Source organism: Aythya fuligula, chromosome 13 (assembly GCF_009819795.1).
Source record: "Aythya fuligula isolate bAytFul2 chromosome 13, bAytFul2.pri, whole genome shotgun sequence".
Lineage (NCBI taxonomy): Eukaryota > Metazoa > Chordata > Aves > Anseriformes > Anatidae > Aythya > Aythya fuligula.
In genome coordinates this window covers 5,804,824-5,829,870 of record NC_045571.1, presented here as the reverse complement: position 1 = coordinate 5,829,870, position 25,047 = coordinate 5,804,824, and the positions used below count along the sequence as shown (strand labels likewise).

Below are 25,047 nucleotides of genomic sequence, written 5' to 3'. Positions count from 1 at the left end.
CTCCCCAATTCCTCGACCCCACCACGTCCTGGACACAGCACTGTGACACCACAGCTCAGATCCTCACCCTCAGGGTCAAGCTAAGATGCAAAAGGCAACGGGGAAGGGGCAGTCTCAGCTGAAAGAGCTGCTGGAGCTGACCGACACACGGCAAAGAGCCTTACAAATTTACTACTCAAAATGATTAATCCCCAAGTGCTTTTTCCTGCATGACTTCCTAAAAATCATGCTTGTACCTCTTGCCAAAACTTCAAGAAAACCTACATGAGGAAGCTTTAGTTGCCAAGGTTTTGATGATGTCCCTGTTGTTTTTTTCTTCTTTTACCTCTTTCTCCTCTCCTCTTTTCCCTTTTCACCTTATCATGGAAAAAAGGGAGAAAGGAAAAAGGGAGAAGAGAAAAGACCTGCAAATAAAGCAGAACATTTTTGAGGTGATGGTGCTTGTTTTTTTTTTCTTTTTTTTTTTTTTTTTTGTAGCTTTGCTTACACTGAAATGCAAATTTTTACAAACAGATCGTATTTTTGAAAGACGAATGGGTTTCAGTGGAAACCAAAAAACTGAGGGTTATCTAGACCAGCATGTTTTCCATAACCTTACCTCCCCACTGGAGGAGATTTGTCTGTATCTATTTCACAGCACTGCTGCTGTGTGCCAGAGCTGGACAAGTGGAAATTGATGCAGAAATGGTTTAGACTGAAGTGTTCTAACACAGGTATCTTAGCAGAAGGATTTTTTTAAACGACTGTGCTTATTAAAAAAATACCTAAATTCTGCATGTTTCTATATTTGTCCACATTTATAGGCGAAGGGATTCTGTGGCCTCAAAAGAGCACCCCACACCACCCCAAGGATGTAGCAATGGGTAAGCCAGCAGCACACCAAGCCTTGTTCCAATTCTGCTCTATCCTAAATTGTGGCAGATGCAGCTCTGGCCAGCCCAGCCTCTCAGCGGTCTCCTGCCAGGGCTGGCCCCGACCCATCAGGGCCTGTCCTGCTGGCTTGCAAGCAGCTGCCACGGGGTGATTTGCTTCAGGTCAACACCTCCGACGCTGCATCTCGTTGGTGCTCCCTGAAACTCCTTCACTCGCCTGGATTTAGCCAGCTCAGGAGGTGCCAAGGCAGACGTGCAGTGCTGGTGGCTGGAAGGGAGGGTGGGAAGAGGCAGGTGGGACGCAACGAGGAGGCCCATGGAAGTGTCAAATGGCTTGTCAGGGAAAGAGGTCCCGTAAAAAGCAGTAATGAGGATACAGGCTGGCAAACCGGGCTACAACCTTCCTCCCACTCACCTGGAACGGCTGGTGCCTCGGTCACAGGTTGAGCCAAAAGCTTTTTCAGGGTCCCCGTTACATCGCATGGGCCTGGAATGGTTGGAAGTCCTGGCTGGTGGGAGCCCCAGAGGTGAGCAACCCCGCATAAGCCCAGGACTTGCTGGGGGCTGATTTGGGCCAGTGCCTCCATAGCCGGGATGGCCTGGAGGAGGCTGGCAGCTCCGGAGAGCAGACGATGCTGGGGGTCAGATTTGGAGACGGAAATCTGGAGAAGTGTCAGGCTAAGCTGGTAAGTCTGGGTTTCGGCAGGTACCTCAGGGACAGCTGCTGCACTGCCTCTGAGCAGGGACAGCTGCAGCTCCAAAGCAGAGCCAGTTAAATGTTAGGTCAGTCCCAAGTGGTGAGATTCAACATTATCGTGCTCTGTTTCAGCAAACGGTCCCAAAGTGTCAGAGCAAAGCATTCAGGAGTCCTTTTCCATCCAGGACAGCCCCAGTTATGTCAGCCTGGCCTCCTCCTGCTCTATCCAAACCAGCGATCAGCAGCCAGGCCGTTTGGTGCCTGCCAGGAGCTGGGCAAGGGTTGTTCTGTCTCCTGCTTGCTTGCATGTGAGCTAGCAGATGTAAATGCACAGCTCCCGTTCATTTCAGTGAAGACTGAAGCATCTGAACAGCGCCCCAGCAGTGACTTTTGGTAATGCCACAAGGAGCAGAGTCCTAAACATTCAAGATCCTCTCCTAAGGACAGCCAGGACCTGCTGATGCTCACAAGACAGACAGCAACTACAGGAACACGGGGGAATCCTCTTACCTTATTAACCTCCTGGGCCCCACATGGCTAACATCTCTTTTTATGCTCCAAGAGCAGATTTAATCATTCCCGCATTAGCAGCTATGCTCAGATCAACATTTTCACCTTAAATGCTTCAAAACCAGTCTCAGAGCTGCACACAATTAATATTGCAACAAGCAGGCTGCCCTGTGCTCCTCCCAGCTCTGGACATTGCTGGCACTTGCTGTGTGTCTGCCTAACAGGGACTTCTGTCTCCTTCGCTTCCCCCTTGTGTTCTCCTCCCAGGTGCCTCCTGTTATAACCAACATCACAAAATTTGTGAGAGGGGAGGGAAGAGAAGAGAGTTATCAGCTGGAAACAATATCCTTTTAGAGCTCTTCTGTTGTGTTGGCATTCTCATGGCACCTTCCCAGCCCTCAGGGGTCTCTGTTAGGGTACAATAAGCCCAGGATCAGCTCAAAAAGAAAGCAATGAACGTCAGAAAAGGGGTGCACATGCAGCCTCATTTTATCTGCTCATGGAAGTGTAAAGGCAAAGACAGCTCCCTGCTGCCAGCTCCTGGCCTTCGAGACCTTTTTGAAGGGTTGTCCTCCGTGACACCTGGGCTGAGAGGTCACAGCACCGAGCACAGGTGGATCTGGTTTACCCAAACCTCCTCCCCGACCCCGCCAGGCCAGGAGGATGAGCCAAAAGCAGCAGGGCCACCGCAGACACTTGCTGGAGATGTGGGGGCCTTTCGACAGGGGCAAGGTGAACCCATCACCAAGCAGGGAGGTGAAGGAGCCTTATTACTGAGTGTAGGGTTCAGCTGGCCTCAGGACCCAATGCCTGCCAACACAACCCCACTGCCAGCCCGGCAGAAAGCAGGTCTGTCAGTTTGTATTTGAGAGAACAGTTTTCTGGAGAAAACCTGACATTTTACATCCTCTGCGTGTTAATAAAACATGCTGGCGTTTGAAAAGGAGAGGCTCCGGGTGTTTCTTATTAAGCAGCAGGGGGTCTGCAAAGTCTGCTAAATACTTAATTGGGTGCCAGCAGGTTCCTTTGGTAGCGGCAGACCTCTGCGGGAGAGACAGAGGTGTCCCCCTGGGCAGGGCATAGTGGGAAGGTTCACAGGCCTGCACCCTCCTGTTATTTCATGCCACATTAGGCTGGATGAAAGGCTCTCCCCCCTCGGCTGGCTGCCAGCGGATCCAAACGAGGCCAGGGCTCCAGCTCTGCACTCTTCAGACCCGCTCACGAGGAGCAGTCTTGGCTTGCAGCTGCCTGCATTCCTCAGAGGTTTATAGAGGAGAAAGCGTTGTGTTTTTTTTTTTTTAATTATCTCACCCCCAAATGAGCAGAGGAACCATTTTATAGTCATCTGCTAACAAATGAAGACTGGCTGTGTTACTGAACGCCTCCAGAGGAGGGCAATGAAGTGGGTAAAGCAGGCAGGTCCTGTGAGGAGAGGCTGAGGGCACCTGGGATGTCTCGTCTGGAGAAAAGGAGGCTGAGAGGTGACCTCGTGTCTCTCTGCAAATTCCTGAGGAGGGGAAACGGAGCAGGAGGTGCCGGTCTCTTCCCCCTGGTCAGCAGTGATAGAGCACAAGGGAACAGCACAAAGCTGCCCCAGGGGAGGCTCGGAGTGGGCATTAGGAAAAATTTCTTCACTGTGAAGGTGGCCAAACGCTGGAACAGGCTGCCTGGCAAGGTGTTTGATGGCCTATGGCTGTCAGTGTTGAAGAAGGACTTGGATAACGTCCTCCTCAATACACTTTAACTGCTGTTCAGCCCTGAGGTGGTCAGGCAGTTGGACCCTACCTTTTAGGTCCCTTCCGAGTGACCCAACTCTTCTAATTCTCACCTGTTGGAGTCAGGAGCCCCCAGTAAGAGGAAGATTTCGATCAGGAGAGGGTGCTGCCTCTCAGAGCCTGGCTGTGCACAGCACTCTGCTCCCCGTGGAAGTTGGGGCAGCCTAGTTCTGTCACCTGACCATCCCCAGCAGAAACCAGCAACATTTGGAGAGGGGAAGACATGAAGAGCGAAAGAGCTGCCTTCTAGCTACCATCCACGCAGCAACAACTCCACACGTCAAACTTTATATACTTTATTATTAGAGAAAATACATATTTGCAGCAAAGTAGTCATAAAAAAGCACCTCCTGACACAAGGAATTGGACACACAGACATTACACACATCCATGGGGACTGCCAGCCCCGATTGCTACTGCATCTCTTCCTCCTTCTGGGCTCTGTATTCCTTCATGCTCTTCTGTGAACAAGAACAAAGGATAAAGGTTAACAGCACGCATCTGAGCAATTCACACACCTCTGCCCCCATCCCGCTCTGTGCTGTGACTTCTCTGCCCAGCCCTTGGAAAGGCTGCGGGACCCAAAATGCTCTGACAGAGCTCCAGGTGCTTTCAGAAGCGACTGAGCCCTGCCCCTGTACCCAGCTGCAGGAGCGCACCCTACAGAGAAGCTGTGCAGGCGCTGGCATCCTCCTGCTGGAGACCCTGAGGCTGCCCCTTTCCTTGGAGCAGACAATCCAGCATGCTGGGTCTCCTCACCAGCCCACAGCTCCACCTCTCAGCCTCTCTCGTGCTAAAACACACGCGGCAGAGGCAGCACTCAGAGCTGTGCAGCCCACAGACTTGGAAACCCACAGCCAAACCAAGGTCAGGCAGAAAATGTCTGAAAAAAAATACATTTTTTGTGTGTGTCAAAAGTGCCTACGACACAGTTCTCAGCCCCCTCCTTTCCCCTGTGAGACCAAGAGGCAGAAAACGCTCCCCAGCTCTTCAGGCAACAATCTCACCTCAAAGGTGTTGAGCACATGCTGGCAAACTCCCATCAGGTCAGTCAGCCCCTTCCGGAACGGCTCAACAGCAGGGAGGGACCCTGGAGGAAAGGAAATGCATTAGTGAAAGGGGGGGGTGGCTGAGGACCTCTCCCTCATCACTGCAAGGCAGTGCAGCTCTCAGAGTCCCTGTGACGGGGAGAGGCTCTCACACAGCACCCAGAAACGTGCCCGCACCCCCCTGCCTTGCAGCCCAGCCCAGCAGCCTGAGACCTGACCTCAGAGGGGCGGTCCGGGCCGTGCAGGAGCAGCAGACACTTACCCTGCAGTCAGTCCCATGAGGAAGAGGTGGTTTTGGTGAGGCTAGACTAAGCAGGAATTATTTTTTAAGAAATTAAAGAGTCAGCAAGCGCAGACTGACTACTTTGCTTCCAGGAACTGGCTTCTATGGATCTGATGCTCAAGGGAACGGCCCCGTGGGGAAGGAATGAAACAACAGCACCCCTCCAGGCAGCAGGCACAGGTGCTGGGTTGGGGTGCTGGGAGAAAGGAGCGAGTGCCAGAGGCTCAGAGCTGTCAGTGCTACCTACTACCAGGGGACAAAGTCCTCTTTGAGAGGCAAGCCAGTAGGACAGCACAGACAGGGGAAGCTTTTGAAGAGAGCCTCGTCCCATAGCTGGCAGGGAGAGGGAGGAAGGAGCTATCCTGCTGCAGCCAGGTATGTCAGCCCCATTTCCAAACCCCACACTGATTTACAGATGATCAGCCCTGCCAGGGAGCAGCAGATCTGTTTCATCCTTTTGTTGCCGTTCAGGACCTGCTGCCAGCCAACCCAGACACCTGGGCCACGGGTTCCTCAGGCCTCGGCTGGCAGGATGCTGCAGATGGCTAGCAGAGAAACGAGAGGAAAGAGCTGTTCTTTGTTAGAACAACCCAGGGCTAAAACCTGACCTGAGCAGGGGGGATTTCCCCCAGAAGAAGCCCAGACACAAAGGGAACCCGGTGTCCATACCTCTGGTCTGGATGCGGAAGTTGATCTTGCTTTCCGAGGGGTGGGTGATGCAGTAGCCACAGAACTGCACATCGGGGCTGCAGGAGGAGAGAGAAGAGAGCAGTGAGGGCCAGGCCTGCCCACAGCACAGCTAGGGGAAGTCAGAAGCTTGGGCCAGCCAGACCCACTGGGGCTCGTGGAGTTGACAGAACCGGGGTCTCACAGCAGGGGTACACTGAAGGGGAGCAGCCTGCGTGACTTTATTCGTGTTCTCCACCTCGCTGCAGCTTTGCAAAGGAAAAATACGCCCAGGCACCAGCCTCGCACCACCAGTCCAGTGGCGGGCCAGAGGGGTTAAAACACCTCTGACATATCAGACATTAAACTTCTCCCACAGCTAACCACGGAGGAGCAGAGAGGGGCAGCCGTTACCCAAGGGGCAGCGAGCTGGGGGCCATAAACAAGGCAGCGCCACCCCCAGAGCCCCCTCAGCGCCCCCTCAGCGCCCCCCACTCACTTCTTCATCACCATGTACCGCAGGGAGTTGCCCAGCGTGTGGTCCTCGTCGTGCAGCACGAAGGTGACGCAGCTCCCGTCCGTCCCATCCGCCTGCACCTGCCGCAAACGAGGAAAAAAAAAAAAAAAAAAAGGGATTTGAGGCCCGGAGGGGGATAGGGGGGGGTTCCGCGGAGCCCCCGCCGCGCCGCCCCTCACCATCTCCAGCGCCGCCTTCCTCTCGCCCTCCTCCGCCATGCTGCGCCGCCGGACTACAACTCCCAGCATGCCCCGCGCTGGGTTTGGGGGAGCTTTCCGGGATGCTAACCCATGGTGGGACTACAACTCCCAGCGTGCCCCGCGCGGAAGGAGGGCTTAGCGGGGACGACACCGCCCGCGGGACTACAACTCCCAGCGGGCACCGCGCCGCAGGCCGGAAGCGCGTCGTGGCGGGGCGGAGGAGCCGGGCGGGCGGTGAGCGGCGGGGCCGTGAGGGGGGAGGGGGCGCCGGGGGTCTCCCGTGCCGTGAGGGGGGTTATTTTTGCTTTTTTTGAGGAAAATTCATGTGCTCCCTGCCTGGCAGGCGCTGCCTCACGGGGCTGGAGGGGCCTGGAGCGGCTGCGCGGCTGCTGCTCGCGCCTGTGGTGATAACCGCAGTTACCGAGGGTTTAATCGCTGCCCGCCCGCTCAGCTCTGTGGTGGTTTTTTTGTTGTTTTCCCCCCGGCTCCTTCAGGCGGAGGCAGCGGCTCCTGCAGGACGCCCCCAGGCAGCTTCCAGCCCCCGTTGGCCCCGTTTGCAGGTGGGTGGCTCCGGCCCCGCGTTGCAGGCCTGTGGTGGTGCGGCCTGAGGGGCTGAGGGGGGCCCTGGGGGGCTGAGGGGGGCCCTGGGGGGCTGAGGGGGGCCCTGGGGGGCTGAGGGGGGCCCTGGGGGACTGAGGGGAGCTCCCTGAGGCAGCAAAATGTTTTGGGACCTGCCACTGCTGTGCCAGCTGTCACACAGGCAGCGTGTGGCTGATGCAGCAGGTCAAGGCTGGCTCAAAGTGATGGATGCGCCAGCTTGGCCCACCTGAGGTGGGATTTTGGGGAGCTCCGGGTTGGGGGCAGCCCCTCTGGGAGCAGCTCTCTGTGCCCAGGCGGCCCTAAAGCCCTCTGGGCGAGCTGCGAGCCAACAGGCAGGGAGGAAATGCTGTGGTCAGGCGTGTGAGAGGCTGGCAAATGGCTGGGCGCTCTGCTCTGCTCGTCATATGATGTGCTGCCTGCCCGCTGAGCTCGGGGGAGCCATGTGAGGAAGGACGGGGCGCTTTGGAAGCGGGTTTTGAGGCTGCTGTAAAGCACCTGGAGTGGTGGGGCGGGGGCAGTGCTGAAATGTGAACGCTGGGAGGGTCCCTGCCTCAAATGGGGCTCTGACGTGAGTGCTTGAGGTAAGCTCTTAGGCTCCAGTGAGCGGCTGCTCGGATGCGTTTGGTTTGATGGGATTCTTTTCCTCCCTAAGCCTGTCAGTCGCTTTCTGAGCCCGTGGGAACCGTTCTGCTCCTCGGTGTGGTGTGGGAATGAGCTCTGGAGGATGCGCTGTGGGAACAGCTGCTTCCTTCTGTGGGACCTGTCCTTGAACTTCTCAGTTTTGTGTTAGAAACAGCGAGCAATCACAGCTTTCTTCTCCGTGTGTATATTCCGTGCCCGCAGTGATCTCCAGGTGGGCGCTGACATGGATTGGCCTTAATAAGCGCCGGCTGTGCCTGCCTGCAGAGATCCTCCAAGATCCGGGACGCGAAGCCGTGGGGCTCGCTCGCTGTGTTGCTGACAGACTCTCTGCTAGAGGGCAGCTGTGAGCCTGCAAGTCCTGGGCTGGGGGAGGAAACCCAAACCTGGCTGGTTTTCACCTCTCTCTGCTGCCACTTTTAACCGTGCTGGAGTTCCAGCCCGGAGGGGAGAGGGAGCAGGCAGGGGAACACCTCCGAATCTTCAGTAGTGAGAGGGGACTGCTGGTGTGGGCACTCCTCATCCTCTTCCCTAACAGTGCAGTTGTTTAAGTCCCTGAGCTGTGTCCAGATGAGGATGGAGAGGGGAAACAAGCAACGTGTGGCACAGGGAGGGCAAGGGGAGCTGTCATCTGGTGAAGAGCAGCAGGTAAACGCAGCGCGCTGCCTGTGCTCCGAAAATAGGCCTTGCTCTGAGGCGGGGTAAGTGAGAGGCCGGCCATGCAAAGCAGCACAAGGGGCTCCCCCGAATCCCTGGTGGAGATGCGTGGGGCTGAGAGGTGCCAGGTGTAAGCCGGGGGAAGTGAAAGCAGCAGCTCTGCCTGAGGAGGGGCTGCAGCCCAGCGCTTCCTTCCCCCCGCAGTTGTTGGTGTGCTTTTGTGGTACCAGGCAGGAGCAGCAGAGAGCAGCTTCTGTCTGCACGGCGCGGGGCTTTCTGGGTGTCCTCCCTCCCCCTCTGCTGACACCGAGCTCTGGCAGTTTTTCTAGAGTGTGCTGTGCTGGAGCTGCGTGGTCTGAGGGCTTCTGCTGCTCCAGATCCCCCTTGGCTTGGTCTCTTCTCAACCTAATCCTCTGCCTTCTGCTCCCTTAGGCGGTGCTGGCCCTGAGTTTCTTGGTGCTCCCAGCTGGTTACAGATTGGGGATTAACCATGGGGTGTCTCCTCTGGATTAATCCACACCTTTGTGCTTTTCCCCTCTGATCTGGAGCTCTCACACCCGCAGGAGGTTACCTGCTGCTGGCCGAGCCTGAATCCCTACAGCTCTGGCTGACAGAAAGCAGAGCCGTGAGCCCTGGTGCACTGCTTGGTTGTCTCTTAACTTCATGGTCTTGCTTGTGGTTGCTTTTTCTACCCGTGGTCTTTGGATCCTGAAGCTGAACCTGTTGTACTTACTTCTGGAGAAGTCTCCAAGCTTTTGTGTTGCGCTGCAGGAGGCGTGCAGACATCCCAGAACACAGAGACGGCGCAGTGCAAGGCAGGCAGAGTCAAGTGCAAAGTGAAAAAATGAGATTGCATTGATTTATTGCTTTATTTTGGTAAGGTCAAAAATCTTTCCGAAGCAGAAAAGAGGCTGATGAAGGTACTGAACCGGGCATCAGTCACAGCTGTGGTCTGATGTGGTTTCATAAACGCTCTTCTAGAGGTCGTGGTAGCACTGGTGGTGTTGTGAACAGAATGTAAAAGGGGGAATGAGAGAGGTTTTCTGCTAACAGTATCCCATTGGAGCACTGACCACGCTCCCTCCCGTCATGCTGAGGGCTGGGAGGATGTTGTGAAGGTTGCAGTGTGTTGTCTGCCAAATAACAAGCCAAATTCTCCTGTTTTTATTTCCAGATAGCGTGAAGTCATGGCTATCCTGTTCGCTGTTGTGGCGAGGGGCACAACCATCCTTGCCAAGCATGCCTGGTGCGGAGGAAACTTCCTGGAGGTGACAGAGCAGATCCTGGCAAAGATACCTTCGGAAAACAACAAGCTGACCTATTCGCACGGGAAGTGAGTCGTGTTTCTCTTCTGGGTGTTGGAGAGCCTGGCTGATGTGCGGGAGGATAGCAATACATGGAGGCAGCGAAACTGAGTTCTTAGCAATGTGTCTGGATGCGTTACGTTAGTCTTTCGTCTGGGTTTGCAGAGTAACAAGGACTTGAGCTTAGCTTAAGAAACGAGTACCAGAGCAGCTGGTGTGAAATGAAGTTTCCTGTCCTTACACAGCTTCCACAGCGAACGGGAGGGTGCTCAGCTGTGCGTGTGTGTTTGGCTTGTTGTGTCTGCTGGCTTTTCCAGTGCTTTAGGCAAAACCATCGCTCATCTCAGAGCAGTTGTGCATCCTGGTTGCTTTAAGGTAAGTCCCCCAGGTTGTTTCTCTGAAAGGCAACCTGAGCTACCACGAGTCCAGTGTCTGGGACAGGCGTTTAACTTGGGCTGGTGTTGATGGAACATGTTAGATTCAAACCCTCCTGGCACTCTGCTGATTTATTGCACGTGAGAAGTAAATAAGTTAATGTGCTGATGGGCACACTAAAGAAAAGGGCGGAGAAAACAGATCCAGCAGCACTGGATGCTATGTCAGCTGTCTTTTGAGTTAGCATTGTGGTTGGATTCTCGGTATTGTCCAAGCTGTTTTCTTAAAGCTGTTTTGGCTGCCTGAGGATTCAAAAGATAAGAATTCAGGCAATCTTCCTTCGCTTTTCTCTGCCTTGGGACCCCTAAGAGTCCCCGTGGAGGAGCTTTCTGAGGAGGCTGCCTGTTCTGTGGTCTAAAGTACTTTGGATGCTGAATCATTTTCTACTGTAATTTTCAGGGAATGGTCATTTCCTTTTGTGTTACCTTTGCCTTGAGCGCTGCTCAGCCAACTACAAAACTGAGCTTTAGGAGCACCACGGTGTGTTCGTAGAGCTGAAAGCTGGAATTGTGGTGTAGAGGTTGATTCTCTGTGCTGGCAGCACTGAGAGGCAGTTAACTGATGCATCTATACTTGCAAAGCATGCTGTGAAGTGTATAATCTTTGTGCTCACTTCTGAAGGTTTCCTTAATGAGGCTCCAACAAAAGTTGCAGAAGATCAGAGCAGCTCGCAGTGTGGTTGTTCTGCTTTGCATTGTGCTGTTAAAAAAATCAGCTGGGGCCCGTCTGCAGCTCTGGGTGCTGAGCTTAGCATCAGTGTCTCCTCTGCTGACGTTCAGTCTCTTCTGACAGGTCTTCTACAGCTTCACTTTTCCTGTGCTCTGGAAGAACGCCCTCCTAGGTCAGAACCTGCTAACCCTGCCTCCCCGCTGGCAGAGGGGAAGGAAGAGCGCCTAGCCATGTCTTTGGGCACAGCATTCACTAATATCTTCCACGTGCATGCTTTGGAGCTGGCGCTTTCTTCCTATTGTCAAAAAGCAAGGATTTTGGTTTGTAGAGGTGCAGAATAGGCACTCTTTCTTTTTTTCTTTGCCTGATCACAATACCTGGACAGATCATTACAGCTTTAATGAAGCTGAGTGTGCTCAAGGAGTTGTTGTTCTTCCTGTCTGCAGGATTTCAGAGATCTGCCTTGTCAGGGCCCCAGCCAATAGGCTAGAGAATTGTACCATTGCCTGTCCTGGGTGATTGTTTTGCAACAGGAGGATCTTCTTCTTTTGCAACAGGAAAAAAATCAGGTTATATTCCATTTAATGAGGGTTGTTGCCATTGGTTGTTGGTTTTTAGAAGAACTTCTGGGTCTTTCATGTAATCTCCAAGGAAAATCAGCCTTCTAGCATCAGGAGTTCTGGGTGGTGTTCTGTCTCTGCTGTTAAGATTCTTCTACAAGTCACTGGGGAGTCCGTAAGGCAGTGCCAGGTGAGCTTTACCTCTCCCTTCAGAACAGAGGGGCAATACCTGTAGGTATGGAGGGATTTTATTTTAAGAGAAGTCAGCTTAAGGACAGCAAACTATTCCTACAGCATGCTCCTGAGGCTTATTTCAGTGTCCAGTTATTCATATAATATAAACCCTGAGTTTTAAAGCTACAGAGCTGCATCCTTAAAGCTGTACAATGCAACTGCTCTGCAGCAGTTTTTTGCAGCATTAACTCCCCTGTATTGTAGAGGCTTTGTGAAAGGGTTCTGCAGTGGTTGGTGAAGGGACAGTGTCAGGAAAACAACAGCTAAAGCCGGTGAGTTGGCAGCCAATGAGCTGCTCTGAGCAGTTCTGGTTTGCATTTTGTTGTGTATGAACTTTGCTTGTTTTTTCTTCTTGTCATGTGCCTCGAAACAACAGCCTGGTTTTACTTGGAGAAGAAGATCCTGCTTTCAACCATGGGTTGTTTGTTTTGCATTTACCTAACGTCTGGTTGCACCACACCTCCCAAGGCATTAACGCAGCCACGTGCTTCAAGCCAGTTTGCCCTGATCACTGCTCTGTCAAATTCTTTTTCTTCTGTGGCTGCTTTTGTTTTGTAGTCTTTGCAATAAAAACTTGAGGCAGTGCAAGGTGGTCATACAAACACGGCTAAAGCAGCAAGGCACTCTAGTAATGAGGTTCGTTAAAGTATTAGCTGGCATGTCACCCCAATCAACTCATCTCTCAAGCTAACTATGCGTGGATGCTTGGATACCCTGACGAGGGTTAGACAGGAATCTTACCGCTGGGTATCCCATCGAGGTTTTGTTTTTCACAAGTAAGTAGCTGGAAGAACATGGAAATGAACTTGTTCAGCAGCTGAATGTCCCACAGTTACTGCAAAGCACAGGATGCTGACAAGTGCACGATGTCAGGGATCCCTTAATGTGTAAGTGGTCTCTCAGTGGAGCCTATAGGAATGGAGATGCTTAGGATCTGAACAAAGGTGGCTGGGGTATGTTGGCATCTGTGCCTTTTCCTGTACTGTAACTGGAATTTGCCCTTTTACAGCCCTTGAAGGTCCTGCAGACACTGGCATCTTCCAGAAGATTAGTCTTGTGGCAGCTTCAGATGACTTGTTTGTTTTTATTTTCCTCTTTGCAGTTATCTGTTTCACTACATCTGCCAAGACAGGATCATATACCTCTGCATCACGGATGATGTAAGTATTTTGGGTACAGCTATTGCGTATACAGGCTTTTCACGAGATTTAGCTTTTCCTGTTTGTCTGTCAAAGAAAAATCAATAATGGGTGCTAATTTGAGATGCCTTTTTTCCACTGGAGCTTTTAACTGATAGGAATGAAAACGCAGCTCTGATGGCTTAGCCTGAAACTCAAATGCACTGAATAGTTAGCCTGAAGTTAAGTTCTTGTTTTTCTTGGTTTCTCTCTCAGCAGCCCCAGTGCGTAGAATCTAGATGCAGAGATTGGTTTTTAATGGTCATTGTACTCCAGTTCTAGAAATGCTAAAGCAAAAACTTCTCCCTCATTAGAAAAAGATACCAGGCACAGAATGGGAACTACGTATATTTAAGTAATGTCTGCTTCCAGCTGATGTCCAGGAAGGTGCCTGGGATTTGGCTGCTATTAAAACCCCGGGATAACCAGTCAGATCCTGCAGTGTCGTGCATGGCGTGCCTGCTAGGAACTGATAACTGTGGTGTCTTTGGCTTCATGCCCCGTACCCTTCATTATCTAACTGACTGGCTGTGGTTTGCTCTTTCCCTTTTAGGACTTTGAACGTTCCAGAGCCTTCAACTTCCTGAATGAAATCAAGAAGAGATTTCAGACCACGTATGGCTCAAGAGCACAGACAGCCCTTCCCTATGCAATGAACAGCGAGTTCTCAAGTGTCTTAGCTGCGCAGCTGGTGAGATCTGTTGCTACAGGGGATATTGCTCTGACAAATTAAACTTCTCCCCAGAAGGTCTTCCTGTATTTGTTCACTTGTAACCGAAGTGCCACGTTGAGACTGTAAAGCCAGGGGAATTGGCTGTTTTCCCTGTGCTCTCCCTACAGCTGGGTTGCTTTACTGCTTCAGTGATTATTGTCCCCAATCCCCTTTTTTTTTTTTTTTTTAGTGATGCATTCACTGTTTGCACCGTATAGGTGCACTTTAGATCTTAAAGATAACATTTGAAATCTCAGATTTGAAATCTCAGGGCATCGCTGCAGCACAGATGCAGTGAGGAAAGCCGCTGTCTGAAAGGGAGCTGCCAGCAGCATAGTGCATCTTCTTGCCCAGTTCTTAAGAAGTCGTCAGGTTTCAGAAGAGTTTATTCTAGCTACCCTGTGCCTGATTTTGGAATCCTGAAGGGACAGGTTGATCTGGTCTGGAGTCCCTCTCCAGCTGGGAGCGCAGAGGAATTGCGTGCTTATTTCACTCGCCACAAGATCCTGGTACAGCCCTGGAGCTACATTCCCACTTTCAGAGAAGTGCTTTGCTCGCTGCTGATTTGAGGTGTGGCAAAGCCCACAGCTGCCAGATGAGGTTTCAAATACCAGTATTGATTTGTGTTTTATTCACAGCAGTGTATGGGTATAGCTTCTGAAGTATTTAAGTGCACAGCACAGTGTTTGCATTTTCCTTCAGCTTCTGTAGAATGAGATGAGCTGCATTTCAAAGACAGCACTGACTTTATGGGTAACCTAAGTCTGCAGACAACATCCTGCCCTTCTTCAGTGGTTTTTTTTGTGTTGGAAATGCAGAAAGCAGTTGCTCTAGGAAAGAGAAAGGATGCTCTTAAAATACAAGGTTTCTGGTAGTGGCAATGCTGTGGTTCCTGCTTATCCCTGGTGTTTGGTTTGCAGTGGTAAAGTTCAAGCACCTGCAAAGAAAAGAGTCCTGTGGAAATGTACAGGCTTGGTCGTGGTTGCTCGATGTAATGTCAAATTAGAGGAATGAAGTCAGATAGGAATAGAGACGGAATAAATAACTGCCCTGTGACTCATGATCAATAATGTTATTAGTGCACAAAGCCTCAGGCTACATGGCCTGCAAGAAAAGTGTTTTTAATCTTGTTTAAAGTTCAAGTCACACTTCTAAGAGTTCGTAATTGACTACAGACAATTTCATAAGTTGAGCAATGCTATTTTTTTGAGACCTGTCTGAAATTAAAAGGAGGATGTCCTTGGAATATTGGCTTTCAGAGCCAGTACTCAGGCTGTATCTGGGGCAGCTACAGCTGGCACTGTACACAAGGTGTAGGAGGCTCCTCGTTTGCTTTGCTGTGACTGGTGAGCATGTTAGTGTTGCTGCTGCTGTCCTCAAAGCTTGTTTGTTTTTTTTCCTGTTGATTTGCTAAAAATGCCAAATTTCATGATATTCCAGGTGCAAAAGGAAAAGTGCTTTGCTGCTGGTCTGGGAGCATAGCTTGAGTAAGTGCAAAAACCAAACTTAATAATGCCCTCCAGCAGGAATAGTTGCATTTTGGGATGCAGAGTGTAGCTGTTTTTTTGACATGGGGGACCCTGAAGGAAGGATTTGTGCTCACACTGTTACTACCTGAAGCTTGTACTGGAGCCTGTGAAAAGAGTCGTTTGTGTTGGTACCTTCAGTGACGAGCAGAGGTGATTCAGAGCATGTAGAAGTGCACGTAGTTTATTGCACAAACTGTTCTTTGGCTTACGCAGCAGACAGAAAGCAGTGAATAACAAAGCCAGTGTGGCTTCAGAAGAGCCCAAGGAGTTGTGCATAATAAATTAGGTTCAGTCCTATCACAGATAGGAAGTTCGTTTTTTCCTTTCCACCAAGCCTTGATGTGTGGAGTCTGAAAGTGAAGCTCCTCGAAGTGATGACTTGTTGAAATGTGATTCTGGGCTGCAGTAAGCCTAATGAATTGCCTTATCAGAAGAGCCATGGTGGCGTTACTCCTCTAAAAATCCCAGCTTTTCCATCTCTCTAAAGCACGGAGTAGAGCTGCTTTCCTCAGGTTTTGCATATTGATGAATTCCAGGCATCGACTGATAAAGGTTAAGCAGTAACAGAGAGCTGTTCCCTCAGGTGGCTCTAAAACTCGCTAAGATTAGAGCCCCTAACGATCAAAGGCCTCATAGTGCAGGAGCAGGGCTGTATCGAGGTGGTTACAGAAGTAACTTGAGGATGCTGAGTGTGGAGGAAGAGACCATGTGGCAGTTCAGAGATCACACTACTACTCAAGTGCTATCGCTGTTGATTATGGCATGAGCATATGGACGCCGTTAGAAACTGTTGCTTCTTCCCATGTGGTCAGAAATGGATGCAAATTGAGTGCTTAGCGGGGAGAAAACTGGGGGTTAAGAGGCCACACGGGTTGTCATGTAGTACAGCAGACATAATGTCCTGGTCTCTGCTGTCAGCAAGAGTGGTCTCTTATTAAGAGGTGCTTTGTGAAGGCCTTCAGATATGAGTGCAGTGGCTGCAAGTGTAGAGCAAGCTGAAGGTTTATCCGTGAATTTTTTGAGAGAGACCTGTTCCCCTGGGTGAAGGAGACTTAGGGAGCAGGGCAGTGGAGCTGTAGCCAGTGTTACTTGACTGCAGAGGATCTGTGAGGACAGCAGACTTAAAGTCAATCCAGGAATAGCAGAACATAGTTATCTGATACTGACTTCACCTCAACTCCCCTCCTCTGCTTCTGCAAACATCGTGAGACTCCTTTTACGCTGGGGATGTTGGCTGGTGCTTCTTCCCCCTAGCAACCCACCAAAGAACCCACCAAAGGTTCACTGGTGACCTGCTTACATCTTTGGAGGGCAGCTTGTACCGGCCATCCCAAACACTGTGTGGTGTTTGCAGTTCACAGGCCCCCTCTTCTTCTTTGTCAGAGCTCCTGCTTGATGCTCACCTACAGAGAGGCGCGTTCTGCCTCGCGTGTGAAGTTGCAGGGCTCTCCTGATACGTTTCACAGAGAATTATAGAAGATCTTGACAAGTTCTGAAGTATTACAAAGGCAACAAAATGGTGTGTGGGAGTGGGAACAGTGTCCTAATTTTCCTCGCTGCAAACTGATTAAACCTTCAGAAGAGGCTGTTACTTTTGGGCACTCTGGAAGTTGCAGGCACTTGTCTGCTGCCTTCCCTTTTTGTTTGAAGTGCTGTGTGTGCAATGCTTGCTGTCACCGACTATTCATTTTTTACAGAAATACCACTCGGAGAGCAAGGGCACTGACCAGGTGGCGGAGACGCAAGCCCAAGTTGATGAACTGAAAGGAATCATGGTTCGAAACATAGGTACCTGGCTGCTTCTTGTGCCTCCCCTGCAGGGAGAGTCGCTGCGAGCAGAGCTGGTGGTGGGCTGTCCTCTCCTGACAGAATAAACTGGGGAAGCTCGGAGTTTGTGAGCTGTGAACTGTGTTGGATTTGGTACAGGGGGGCTCACTGGGGCAAGGAGCACTGCTTGATGGCACTGCAGAGCTCGCGATGGGGTGCAGCGTGCTCTGGACTTGGTCTCTTTGTCACTGTGGCCTTCCTGCAGCTGCTGTGAGGAAAATGGTCTCAGCATTTTGTCCCATTAAGACTTTGGACTGGATTTGGACAACTCTGACCACTTAAAATAGAGGAGTAGATCTGGGACTGACCCAAATTGAGTGGGCTTAGTCCCAAAGCATGTGAGACTGTTCCTTAAGTACCATTGCCTGGCAATCTGGAAGTGTTGAGGACCACTTCTTGTCTCAGACACCACTGCCAAGAGCTCCTGGCTTGCACTTGAGCTTTGGGTATTACAATCACAGTGCAAAAAGCTTCTACCTACCAATTTTTCTTTCTTTCTTCAGACCTCGTGGCACAAAGAGGAGAGAAGCTGGAGTTGCTGATTGATAAAACCGAGAACCTCGTGGATTCGGTGAGGCTGGGGAAGAGCTTTAGAAATGGGGAAATTGGGGCCCTGCACCTGTTGTGTTCATTGAAGAGCAGCAACTAGAGCTGCTTTTAAACAAACACTGAAGCATCAAGATGCAAAGGCTCCCTGTGTCAGAAACGAGTCCTGTCTCATTTCCACCCTCCTTACAGCTGTTCTACCCACTGCATACCAGCCTTCCAGCTCCTTAACAGAATGAAGGAGTAAAGTAAGTGAGAAATGACTGAGGAGGCAAATTTAATGCAATTACAAAGCATATGCTACCCAGTAAAATGGCCTGGGCTCTGGGAACTTTTCTGCCTTTTCCCTAGGAATCCCTAGACCTGACTCAGCATCTTCCTCTGCAGGGTCCAGGAGAGTCCAGTGGGTCCTGTATGGGGCCTGAGGAGATGCAAACGTCTCAGAGCTGGCAAAAAAAGAGTAATGCTTTAAGAGAGAGAGACACTAGAGAAGTTACCCAGTTGGGAATACTGCCCTCCAGCACTGGGTGTTTAAACCTCACCACTTTCTCAGATAGTGACAGGAAGCGTCGGTATCCAGCAATCCTAGAAACACCTAGAAACTTCACAGCTGGGGAAGAGAAGTGTTCCCAAAGTTGAGGTGGGGGCTGAGCCTGGAAATCAGCTTTAAATCAAAATTACAGTTAGGGATGCAGTTCCGCTCAGTATTACCTTATCTGAAAACGCTGAGGGGTGCTTTGTGGGGAAAACTTAAAAATAACCAGCAGAGTGTGCTGCTGAGCCAGCTCAGCACAGGTTCTGCAGCCTTTCTCTGTGCAGGCATCTTGCATGCATGTGAAAAACGTTACGCTAACGCAGCCTGGTGGGTGTTCAAGGTCATCTAGCAACCACTGCCTGTCTTGAACAGGAGAATTGCGGGATATTGGGCAGACTCGGAGCAGGACAAGCAAACTGGAGGAAAGCTCTAGTATTATAGGGCTTGTTGACCAGCCTGAGTAGATCGGCTGTTGAGTGTAGGAAATGTCATGAAGTCCTTAAACATTTTGGAGCACTTCAGTTCTCCAAAGTTTTCAAGTGGAATGAGAATCCAACCAGCTGTAATCCAAGGTAAACTAGTCCTTGTGGACAGCCTACGGACCTGGTGATGTTCTGTGTGCTTAATTCTCCCAAGCTGAGTGTGGGAGGGCACAAACTCAAGCTGGTTCCGGACTTACTGTTACGCTTTTTTGTTTGTTTGTTTTTTGGTGTCACCCCTACAGTAGCATGGGAGAGAATTTTTGTCTTGATGCCTGTTTGGCTTTGCAGTATTGTGACTGCAGGAATTAAATGACTGGAGGAGATAACTGTAGTGCTCTGGGTTGTTAGGGAGGTAGGATGGTATGGGTGAATGCATCTTCATCTAGCTGCTTGGGATGCAGCTTTCTTTACAGTAGGTTCAGGAATGAAAGAGCTGCTTTACTTTCTCTTGCAGTCGGTCACTTTCAAAACTACCAGCAGGAACCTTGCTAGAGCCATGTGCATGAAGAACCTCAAGCTCACCATTATCATCATCATTGTATCAATTGTAAGTACAGAGCTCTTAAGTCAGGTTTAACTACTGGAAAATGCCACCAGCACGTAGCTGTTGCATGAATGCATGCATGCTTGGAGTGGTCTTCACTCTAAAACAAGTGTTACGGTGGTTGTATGGGAGGTGTGGAGAGAGGAGCATTGTGCCAGGCAGCTTTTCTTTCCGAGGCAACAGGAAAAGCTTTCTAGACAACTTTGTCTAGCTTGTAAGAACCTAAGACATTAAGCTCATGGCTTTTTAGGCCTTATTTCTGTTGGTATTTAGTTAATTAACTTGGGACGGTGTACCTCCAGCCTGCAATAAATGCAAATGGTGCTAGTGATGCTGAAGTGTAACTTCAGGTTAGATACGTGAAGTACTTTGTCAGCACTGAACCCTTTGCTGGAGGACATTTCTCATCCTGTGTTGCTGCGTGGATGTGGAGGAGGAGGTCTTGGTGCAAAATTCTGTAGGGCATCTGACAAGTTATTTCAGGGTGTTGATAACCTGGGCTTTCCAAACTTGTTTTGATTGCCAGGCCAAGTCAGCAGTTGGCTGAAGGACAGAAATTTGATTCTCTACTGAACTTTACTGTTTTCTTTCCCCAGGTTATCATCTATATCATTGTATCGGCTGCCTGTGGTAAGCTTGCATAGCCAACCTGTGTGCAGAAGTAACCAGGAGCAGTTGGTGCTGGTCAGTTGGAGATGAGAATCACAGGAGTGTGAAGAAGCGACCTACAGAATAACTCTTAATCTTTCACTACTGACACCTTCTCATTCTTCATCCCTCCAGGACTTCAGACTTCTTTGCCTTACCACCCCAAACAGGCCCAGCTGGTCGCTGCTTCTGTGCAGCTGTAACCTCAAGAATGGGCTGTTTTAAATTACTTGAAGGGATTTTTGTTCTGTTTTTCTGTCCCATCTACAGCCTTCTCAGCTGGGTAGGCAGTACAGCCAGCTCAGGAGGGCACGCGCATGCTTGCCCATGTGCCCCTGCAGCTTTGCACTTCCACGTGAGTGTGCAAGTAGAGAACTACGGTTTAGCATCCTACCCACAAGGATGGCACTGGAGGGTAGTTCAGGGTGGGCTGAGCCAAACTAACAGGAGAGACATGAGATGGATGTGTGTATTTCCCACAAAGGGTGGAGATCCAGGTGCCCCTCCCTGCACATCTGGCCTCTTGCAGTGTTCCAGCATGTCGCGGTTGCAAGTGCAATATTGGTAGGAAGAAAATGGCTTTGGGGCTGGCCTTTATGCACTGTAAGATGTAGGTGCTGCTTCTGTATGAAATCTCCCTTTTTCCTGGTGGTCTTTCTGCAGTTGGTAGGAGAGGGTGTTAGGTCACCTCGGCGCTTTGAAATGGCCTCCTCTTCATCAACATTTCTTCCTCGCCCTTTAATTTGTGGCTAAATCAATCCAGTAAAGGAGAGTGTTCCATATAGTTAAGGTTGCAATAATGCATATGCTTTGTCACCTATTATTTCTCTTGTTCTTTTGAGGTTGGACTAAAATGAATATTAACATTCTCACTTGCTAAGGTGAAGTTGGGGGGCCAGTCAAGGCCAGACTGTCAATCTGGCCTAAGGTGTCAGGTATTAGCTGCTTGTGCTTCTACTCAGAAGGTTTGTGCTAAAAACTGAAGACAGAGAAGGAACAGAAGGCTGGAGTTGAATGGATGGTTACTTTCTCTATGGTCTGAAACAGAAAAGCTCTTTCAGAGGATGTAGTAACAGGTATTCCTGTGTGCAAAAAAAATAATATATATATATACCCAAATCTCCAAGGCTAATAACCAAATGTAGGATCAGGTACCCTGGTAATGTGCTGCTATCAAGAGTATAGGGACTGCTCTGCCTAGCGTTGGAAGCTGTGATCACTATTTTTGTCCCATCTGGATATCTGAATTACCAGGCCATGAGCCCCAGACAGCCCCAGGATGGGGGCTGTGCAACAAGCAGGCGGGGCAGTGTGGTGGCTGGGAGTCCTGGCTGACTGGAAGAGAAGCTGTTGTTGCCTGGGGGGCGAGGAGCGTGGGGCTTCCATCTCATATCTTAAAGGATTATTTCCAAGAGAAGACATGGGAACACCTGAAATCTCACAAAAGCATCAAGTGGTGTAATGAGGAAGCTGCACTGCTTTGGCACAGGGAAGTGACTTCTAAGGGTGGGTGTAGCTGTGGGAAAGGGAGGCTCAATTTGGTGACTGAACTCTGACACTTGGTGCCATGGGTTCCCTGAGCCCTGCAACATGGGCTTGCCACAGGCAGGACAGTGATGTTAAATGGCTGCTCCTTCACATGCTTTGCTTGGTGTATGGTACATTGACCTTGGAGCTTTCCAGCAGGTGCCAGGTAAAAAGTCTTCCTGTAAGCTTGCATGGTTTTGACTAATTTTGCTGATGGTAATCAGATCTTGGATATCCAGAAGGTGTCAGTGGTTCTGATCAGTACTGTGGTCACTGGCCTTGGTTTCTATTTTGTGTTACGCCACTGTAAAGCAGAGAAAGACTTCCTCTTACCTGGAAGTGGATGTGGAAGAGAGACTATCTTCCCCTCCTTAGTATCTGTACAGCCTCCCCCCGGCTCAATGTACAATTGTGCATGTTTTAGGGATTGTTGATGTTACTGTGTTAATTTCTATGATTTGTTGTCTTATGTACAAACACTTTTTAATGAAGACTTCCTTTTCTTTTAAAGGATGCACTGAGATATTAGTGTAAAAACAAAGTTAACCTGATTTAAATAAAATTACTGTACAGAAAGCAGGTTTCCTTAGTTTTGTGAAAGGCTGCCTGATGCTAGATGTAGACCGTTGATTGGAGCTACTCTGTGAAAACAGTGTGTCTGTGGGGACGTGGGTCTCCCTGTGTAACACTGCAGCTCCAAGCCTGGTGTCACCCTCTGTGGCTGCTTGACAAATCACACGTAGAAATCCTGCTGTGAAACAGTTCCCACGAAGCCCGTGTGTAATTTCTCAGCTTTGGGAGGATTCTGACTTAGCTTTGATGCAGGTGTTAGAGCCCATCATGACTTGACAGTGGCTTTCTTTCTGATGATGGAAAGAATCTGCTTCTGCCTGGTTTTAACTTAGAGCATCTGTGAGTCCCTGGGACAGAGGGATGCTGAGAGATACAGGACAGGATGCCTGCTTGCTCAGGGCACTTGTGGGGGTGGAGGGAATATAAAAAGAAGTGATGATACAGGCAGTGGTGCTGTCACTTGGAAGCTAAATAAAAATTTGTGTGAAAACATGTTTTAAGGCAATTGTCAGCAACATGAGATAAAACCCCTGTATTAGGCAAAATCCCTAATAATGGACATCTTTCCTCTCTGTCTTAGCGAGGAAGAACCCATCTTTTCTGGAAGAATTTATCATACTGTGCTGGACTGGTTTACTGCAGCAGCAGCTGGTGCCTAAGCTCCCTGCCTTGCACTTGAGTCTCCATGTTTAAAAAAAAAAAAGGCAATAAAGCTTGGTAGCCTTTCATCTACCTCAGGAATGTTAAGTGGCTGAAGTAGTGTTAGGTGCTGGAATCAGACTCATGCATCAGTATGAGGGGGTTGGATTTCCTCTTAAACTTGCAGAAACTGTTCAAGTTCAGTTGATCGTTATCTTGGTGTGAGGTAAAGAAAACTTGCATCCTAACCCTGGCTGCTAGGGCTCAGAGATGATACAGAAGATCAGACTCTGAATGAAGATCACCTGCTCTAAGCCTGGCTGGGAAAATGAAAGGATTTATCTTGAATTAACATCTCTTTAGTCTGGTAGTTCTTATAGAGCTGGGTTTTGTGCTTCATGCTCTTGATCTGGACCATATGGCCCTCCTCTGAGGAGGGATAACCATCTTCAAGTGCTTGTTGGTATCAGGTGTATATTGAAAATGCCCATGAATTCAAGCAGAAGCTAACCTCAGAATATGGGCCGGGCCTGATTAACCTTTTGGCTTGTTTCTTCTAAATTAGCCTCGGCTCTGTCTAGAAACATGTATCTAAAACTGACTCTGTAGACAGCTGTCTTGCTGTTCACAGAAACAGTTTCAAAAAGCTGTTAAACTTTATCTCCAATATAATCTTAAAGTGTTTAAACAGTTTTACTTTCTCTAGAAAGCTTTTGTTCTTTATTTTCTATTAAGTACCTGATTAAATAAGTAGCAGCTGTCTCAACTTAAGAGGCTGCAGAGAAATGTAGTGCATGTAAAATGCTGGCATGCTCTTAACTTTGGAATATAAACCCCAATAAAGACAAAAGAAAAACTCTATGTAAAAACAATAGAGAAATCTAGCTAAAGTGTTGCTAGTCTCTTAATTACTTTCCAAATGCACAAAGACATGAGTCCAATGTAATGAGGTTTCCATTTTTTCCACCAGACAGGTGTTAAAGAATCTTCTCCACAACAGAGAAGCTTTTACAAGACCATCCTGTACACTTTCAAGGCTTTATCAGGAATAGCAAGAAGCCTGTCTGTCTAACAGCAGTCATCTCTGGCCTTCTGGCATGTGGAGGGGAAGTGCTTATATTCAGAGAACGAGGAGTCACCTTAATTCATTCTCATTGGGCTCTCTTCTGAAATGCAGCTGTGCTCGTAACAAAAGCCTTCCTTTTTGCCCTTCCACTAAGTGGAACTGGCTTTGAGATTTACCAGGGGATTTCTCCCCATCCGCTCCTATCCACACTTTTCCAGCTAGAGGCTGCTCTAAAGTGGAAGAAGTGTCAAGAAACAGTTGTATACAGCTATCTTCTAATAGGAAAACATTGATATTCATTACAAGGAGCATGTGGAATGGGAGAAAGAAACCCTTGCAGTTCTCACTAGCTTACATGTATATCTCTTTCAACAGGCAACAACCTTAGTCTCAAAGCTTGCTCACCCACTGCAAAAAGCTGCTATTGTGTAACTGTTCTCTCAGCCCCTTGTGCAAAAAGGTCAGCTAAGACCAGTCCTGCACCAGCATTACCTTTCTAGCAGCAGTCAGTAGGTGACACGGGAACATATTCATGAGAGCTAGTCTGAAACTCAATTTGATACAGCTCTCTTCCTCTTTTTACCTTTCTAAAACAAACTTAATGCAAAGCGTGATCTCTGCTGTGGCTTCCTAGTTGCAAGTAGTTTCCTATATTTTATTTTGCTTAAGCCCTTTGTGGATGTTCTCCTTTAAGGCATGAACTGAGTGCTATGAATTGTTTTCCATTGCTGACACCTACCTCATTCTTCTGAAATCCAAAGAGCTGAAAGGTAAATACCGATACTTGCATCGTAAAGCTCTGTCTAGGTAAACAGGTCTCCAAAGGAAGTCTCTCAAAAGAGCTGAAGCAGACTTCTGTAGCGCTGGGGCTGTCATGAAAAGCAGCCTCACTCCTAGCACAAAAAACACGCAGTCAGGCTCACTGTTTGAGTAAGGCAGATCTATTTCAGCACCATAACATTTTATTAAACTACACTATCAAAATCACATTGATGGCAGGGAGAACATTGCTATCAGTGCATATTTTGTGTACTAAGACTGTAGCCTCCAGCACTTGCTGAGGAAAAGGACATTGAAACAGAATCCTTCATAGCCAAAGAGACAGTAGAAAACTCTTCTACAAAAATGAGGGCAGTTAGGGGCTAGTTGAAAGATCAAAGGGAACCACTTCAAGTCAAATCAGTCAGTGGGAGCTATTTTTTTTTAAAAAAGTTTGCTCGTAACTGGTGTTTGTCAACTTCCTCGTATGAGATATGAAGATGCTGATAAACAGCAGTTTTCAAATAGCATCCCCCGTCCCTGCAACTGCCTGGTCACAAACCCACACAAATATTGTGTACTGCTCCTTCACTTGTGAACTGTGATGCACACACTTGAATACAACAGCTTGAAGTATGCTACAGTTATAAAAACCTGCTTCATTTCCTAGAACAAACAATAAAAATTAGCAGAAATACATTCTATACAGAAGTAAAAAAAAAAAAAAAAAAGTTGTTTCAGACCAATATTAGAATACACCAGGTTGAAGTTAAAAAGTCTTACTTCTAACACCTATACAGCTATTTCTAGTCTCC

At 49.1% G+C, this 25,047-nt stretch overlaps 2 protein-coding genes across 4 annotated transcripts; one reads left to right on the top strand and one right to left on the bottom strand.

The window, feature by feature from the left end:
- Positions 1 to 4,129: 4,129 nt before the first annotated feature.
- Positions 4,130 to 6,605, bottom strand: LOC116494417 (DNA-directed RNA polymerases I and III subunit RPAC2-like). The gene is made up of 5 exons (XM_032196308.1): positions 6,549 to 6,605; positions 6,352 to 6,449; positions 5,856 to 5,932; positions 4,862 to 4,944; positions 4,130 to 4,315 (listed from the first exon to the last, which is right to left on the bottom strand). The coding sequence occupies exons 1-5, from the start codon at positions 6,585 to 6,587 to the stop codon at positions 4,268 to 4,270; spliced, it is 345 nt and encodes a 114-aa protein (XP_032052199.1). The 5' UTR covers positions 6,588 to 6,605; the 3' UTR covers positions 4,130 to 4,267.
- A 153-nt stretch (positions 6,606 to 6,758) lies between these two features.
- On the top strand, positions 6,759 to 22,462 carry VAMP7 (vesicle associated membrane protein 7). Of its 3 annotated transcripts, XM_032196190.1 has the most exons (9): positions 6,768 to 6,803; positions 7,064 to 7,129; positions 9,640 to 9,798; positions 12,770 to 12,827; positions 13,399 to 13,536; positions 16,784 to 16,874; positions 17,417 to 17,484; positions 18,931 to 19,023; positions 19,617 to 22,462. In XM_032196190.1, the coding sequence occupies exons 3-9, from the start codon at positions 9,653 to 9,655 to the stop codon at positions 19,662 to 19,664; spliced, it is 642 nt and encodes a 213-aa protein (XP_032052081.1). In that variant the 5' UTR covers positions 6,768 to 6,803; positions 7,064 to 7,129; positions 9,640 to 9,652; the 3' UTR covers positions 19,665 to 22,462. The 3 variants fall into 3 exon arrangements, with proteins under 3 accessions (XP_032052083.1, XP_032052081.1, XP_032052084.1); XM_032196192.1 differs by lacking the exon at positions 7,064 to 7,129 and having other exon boundaries at positions 6,759 to 6,803; XM_032196193.1 differs by lacking the exons at positions 6,768 to 6,803; positions 7,064 to 7,129 and adding an exon at positions 7,670 to 7,750.
- Positions 22,463 to 25,047: the final 2,585 nt, after the last annotated feature.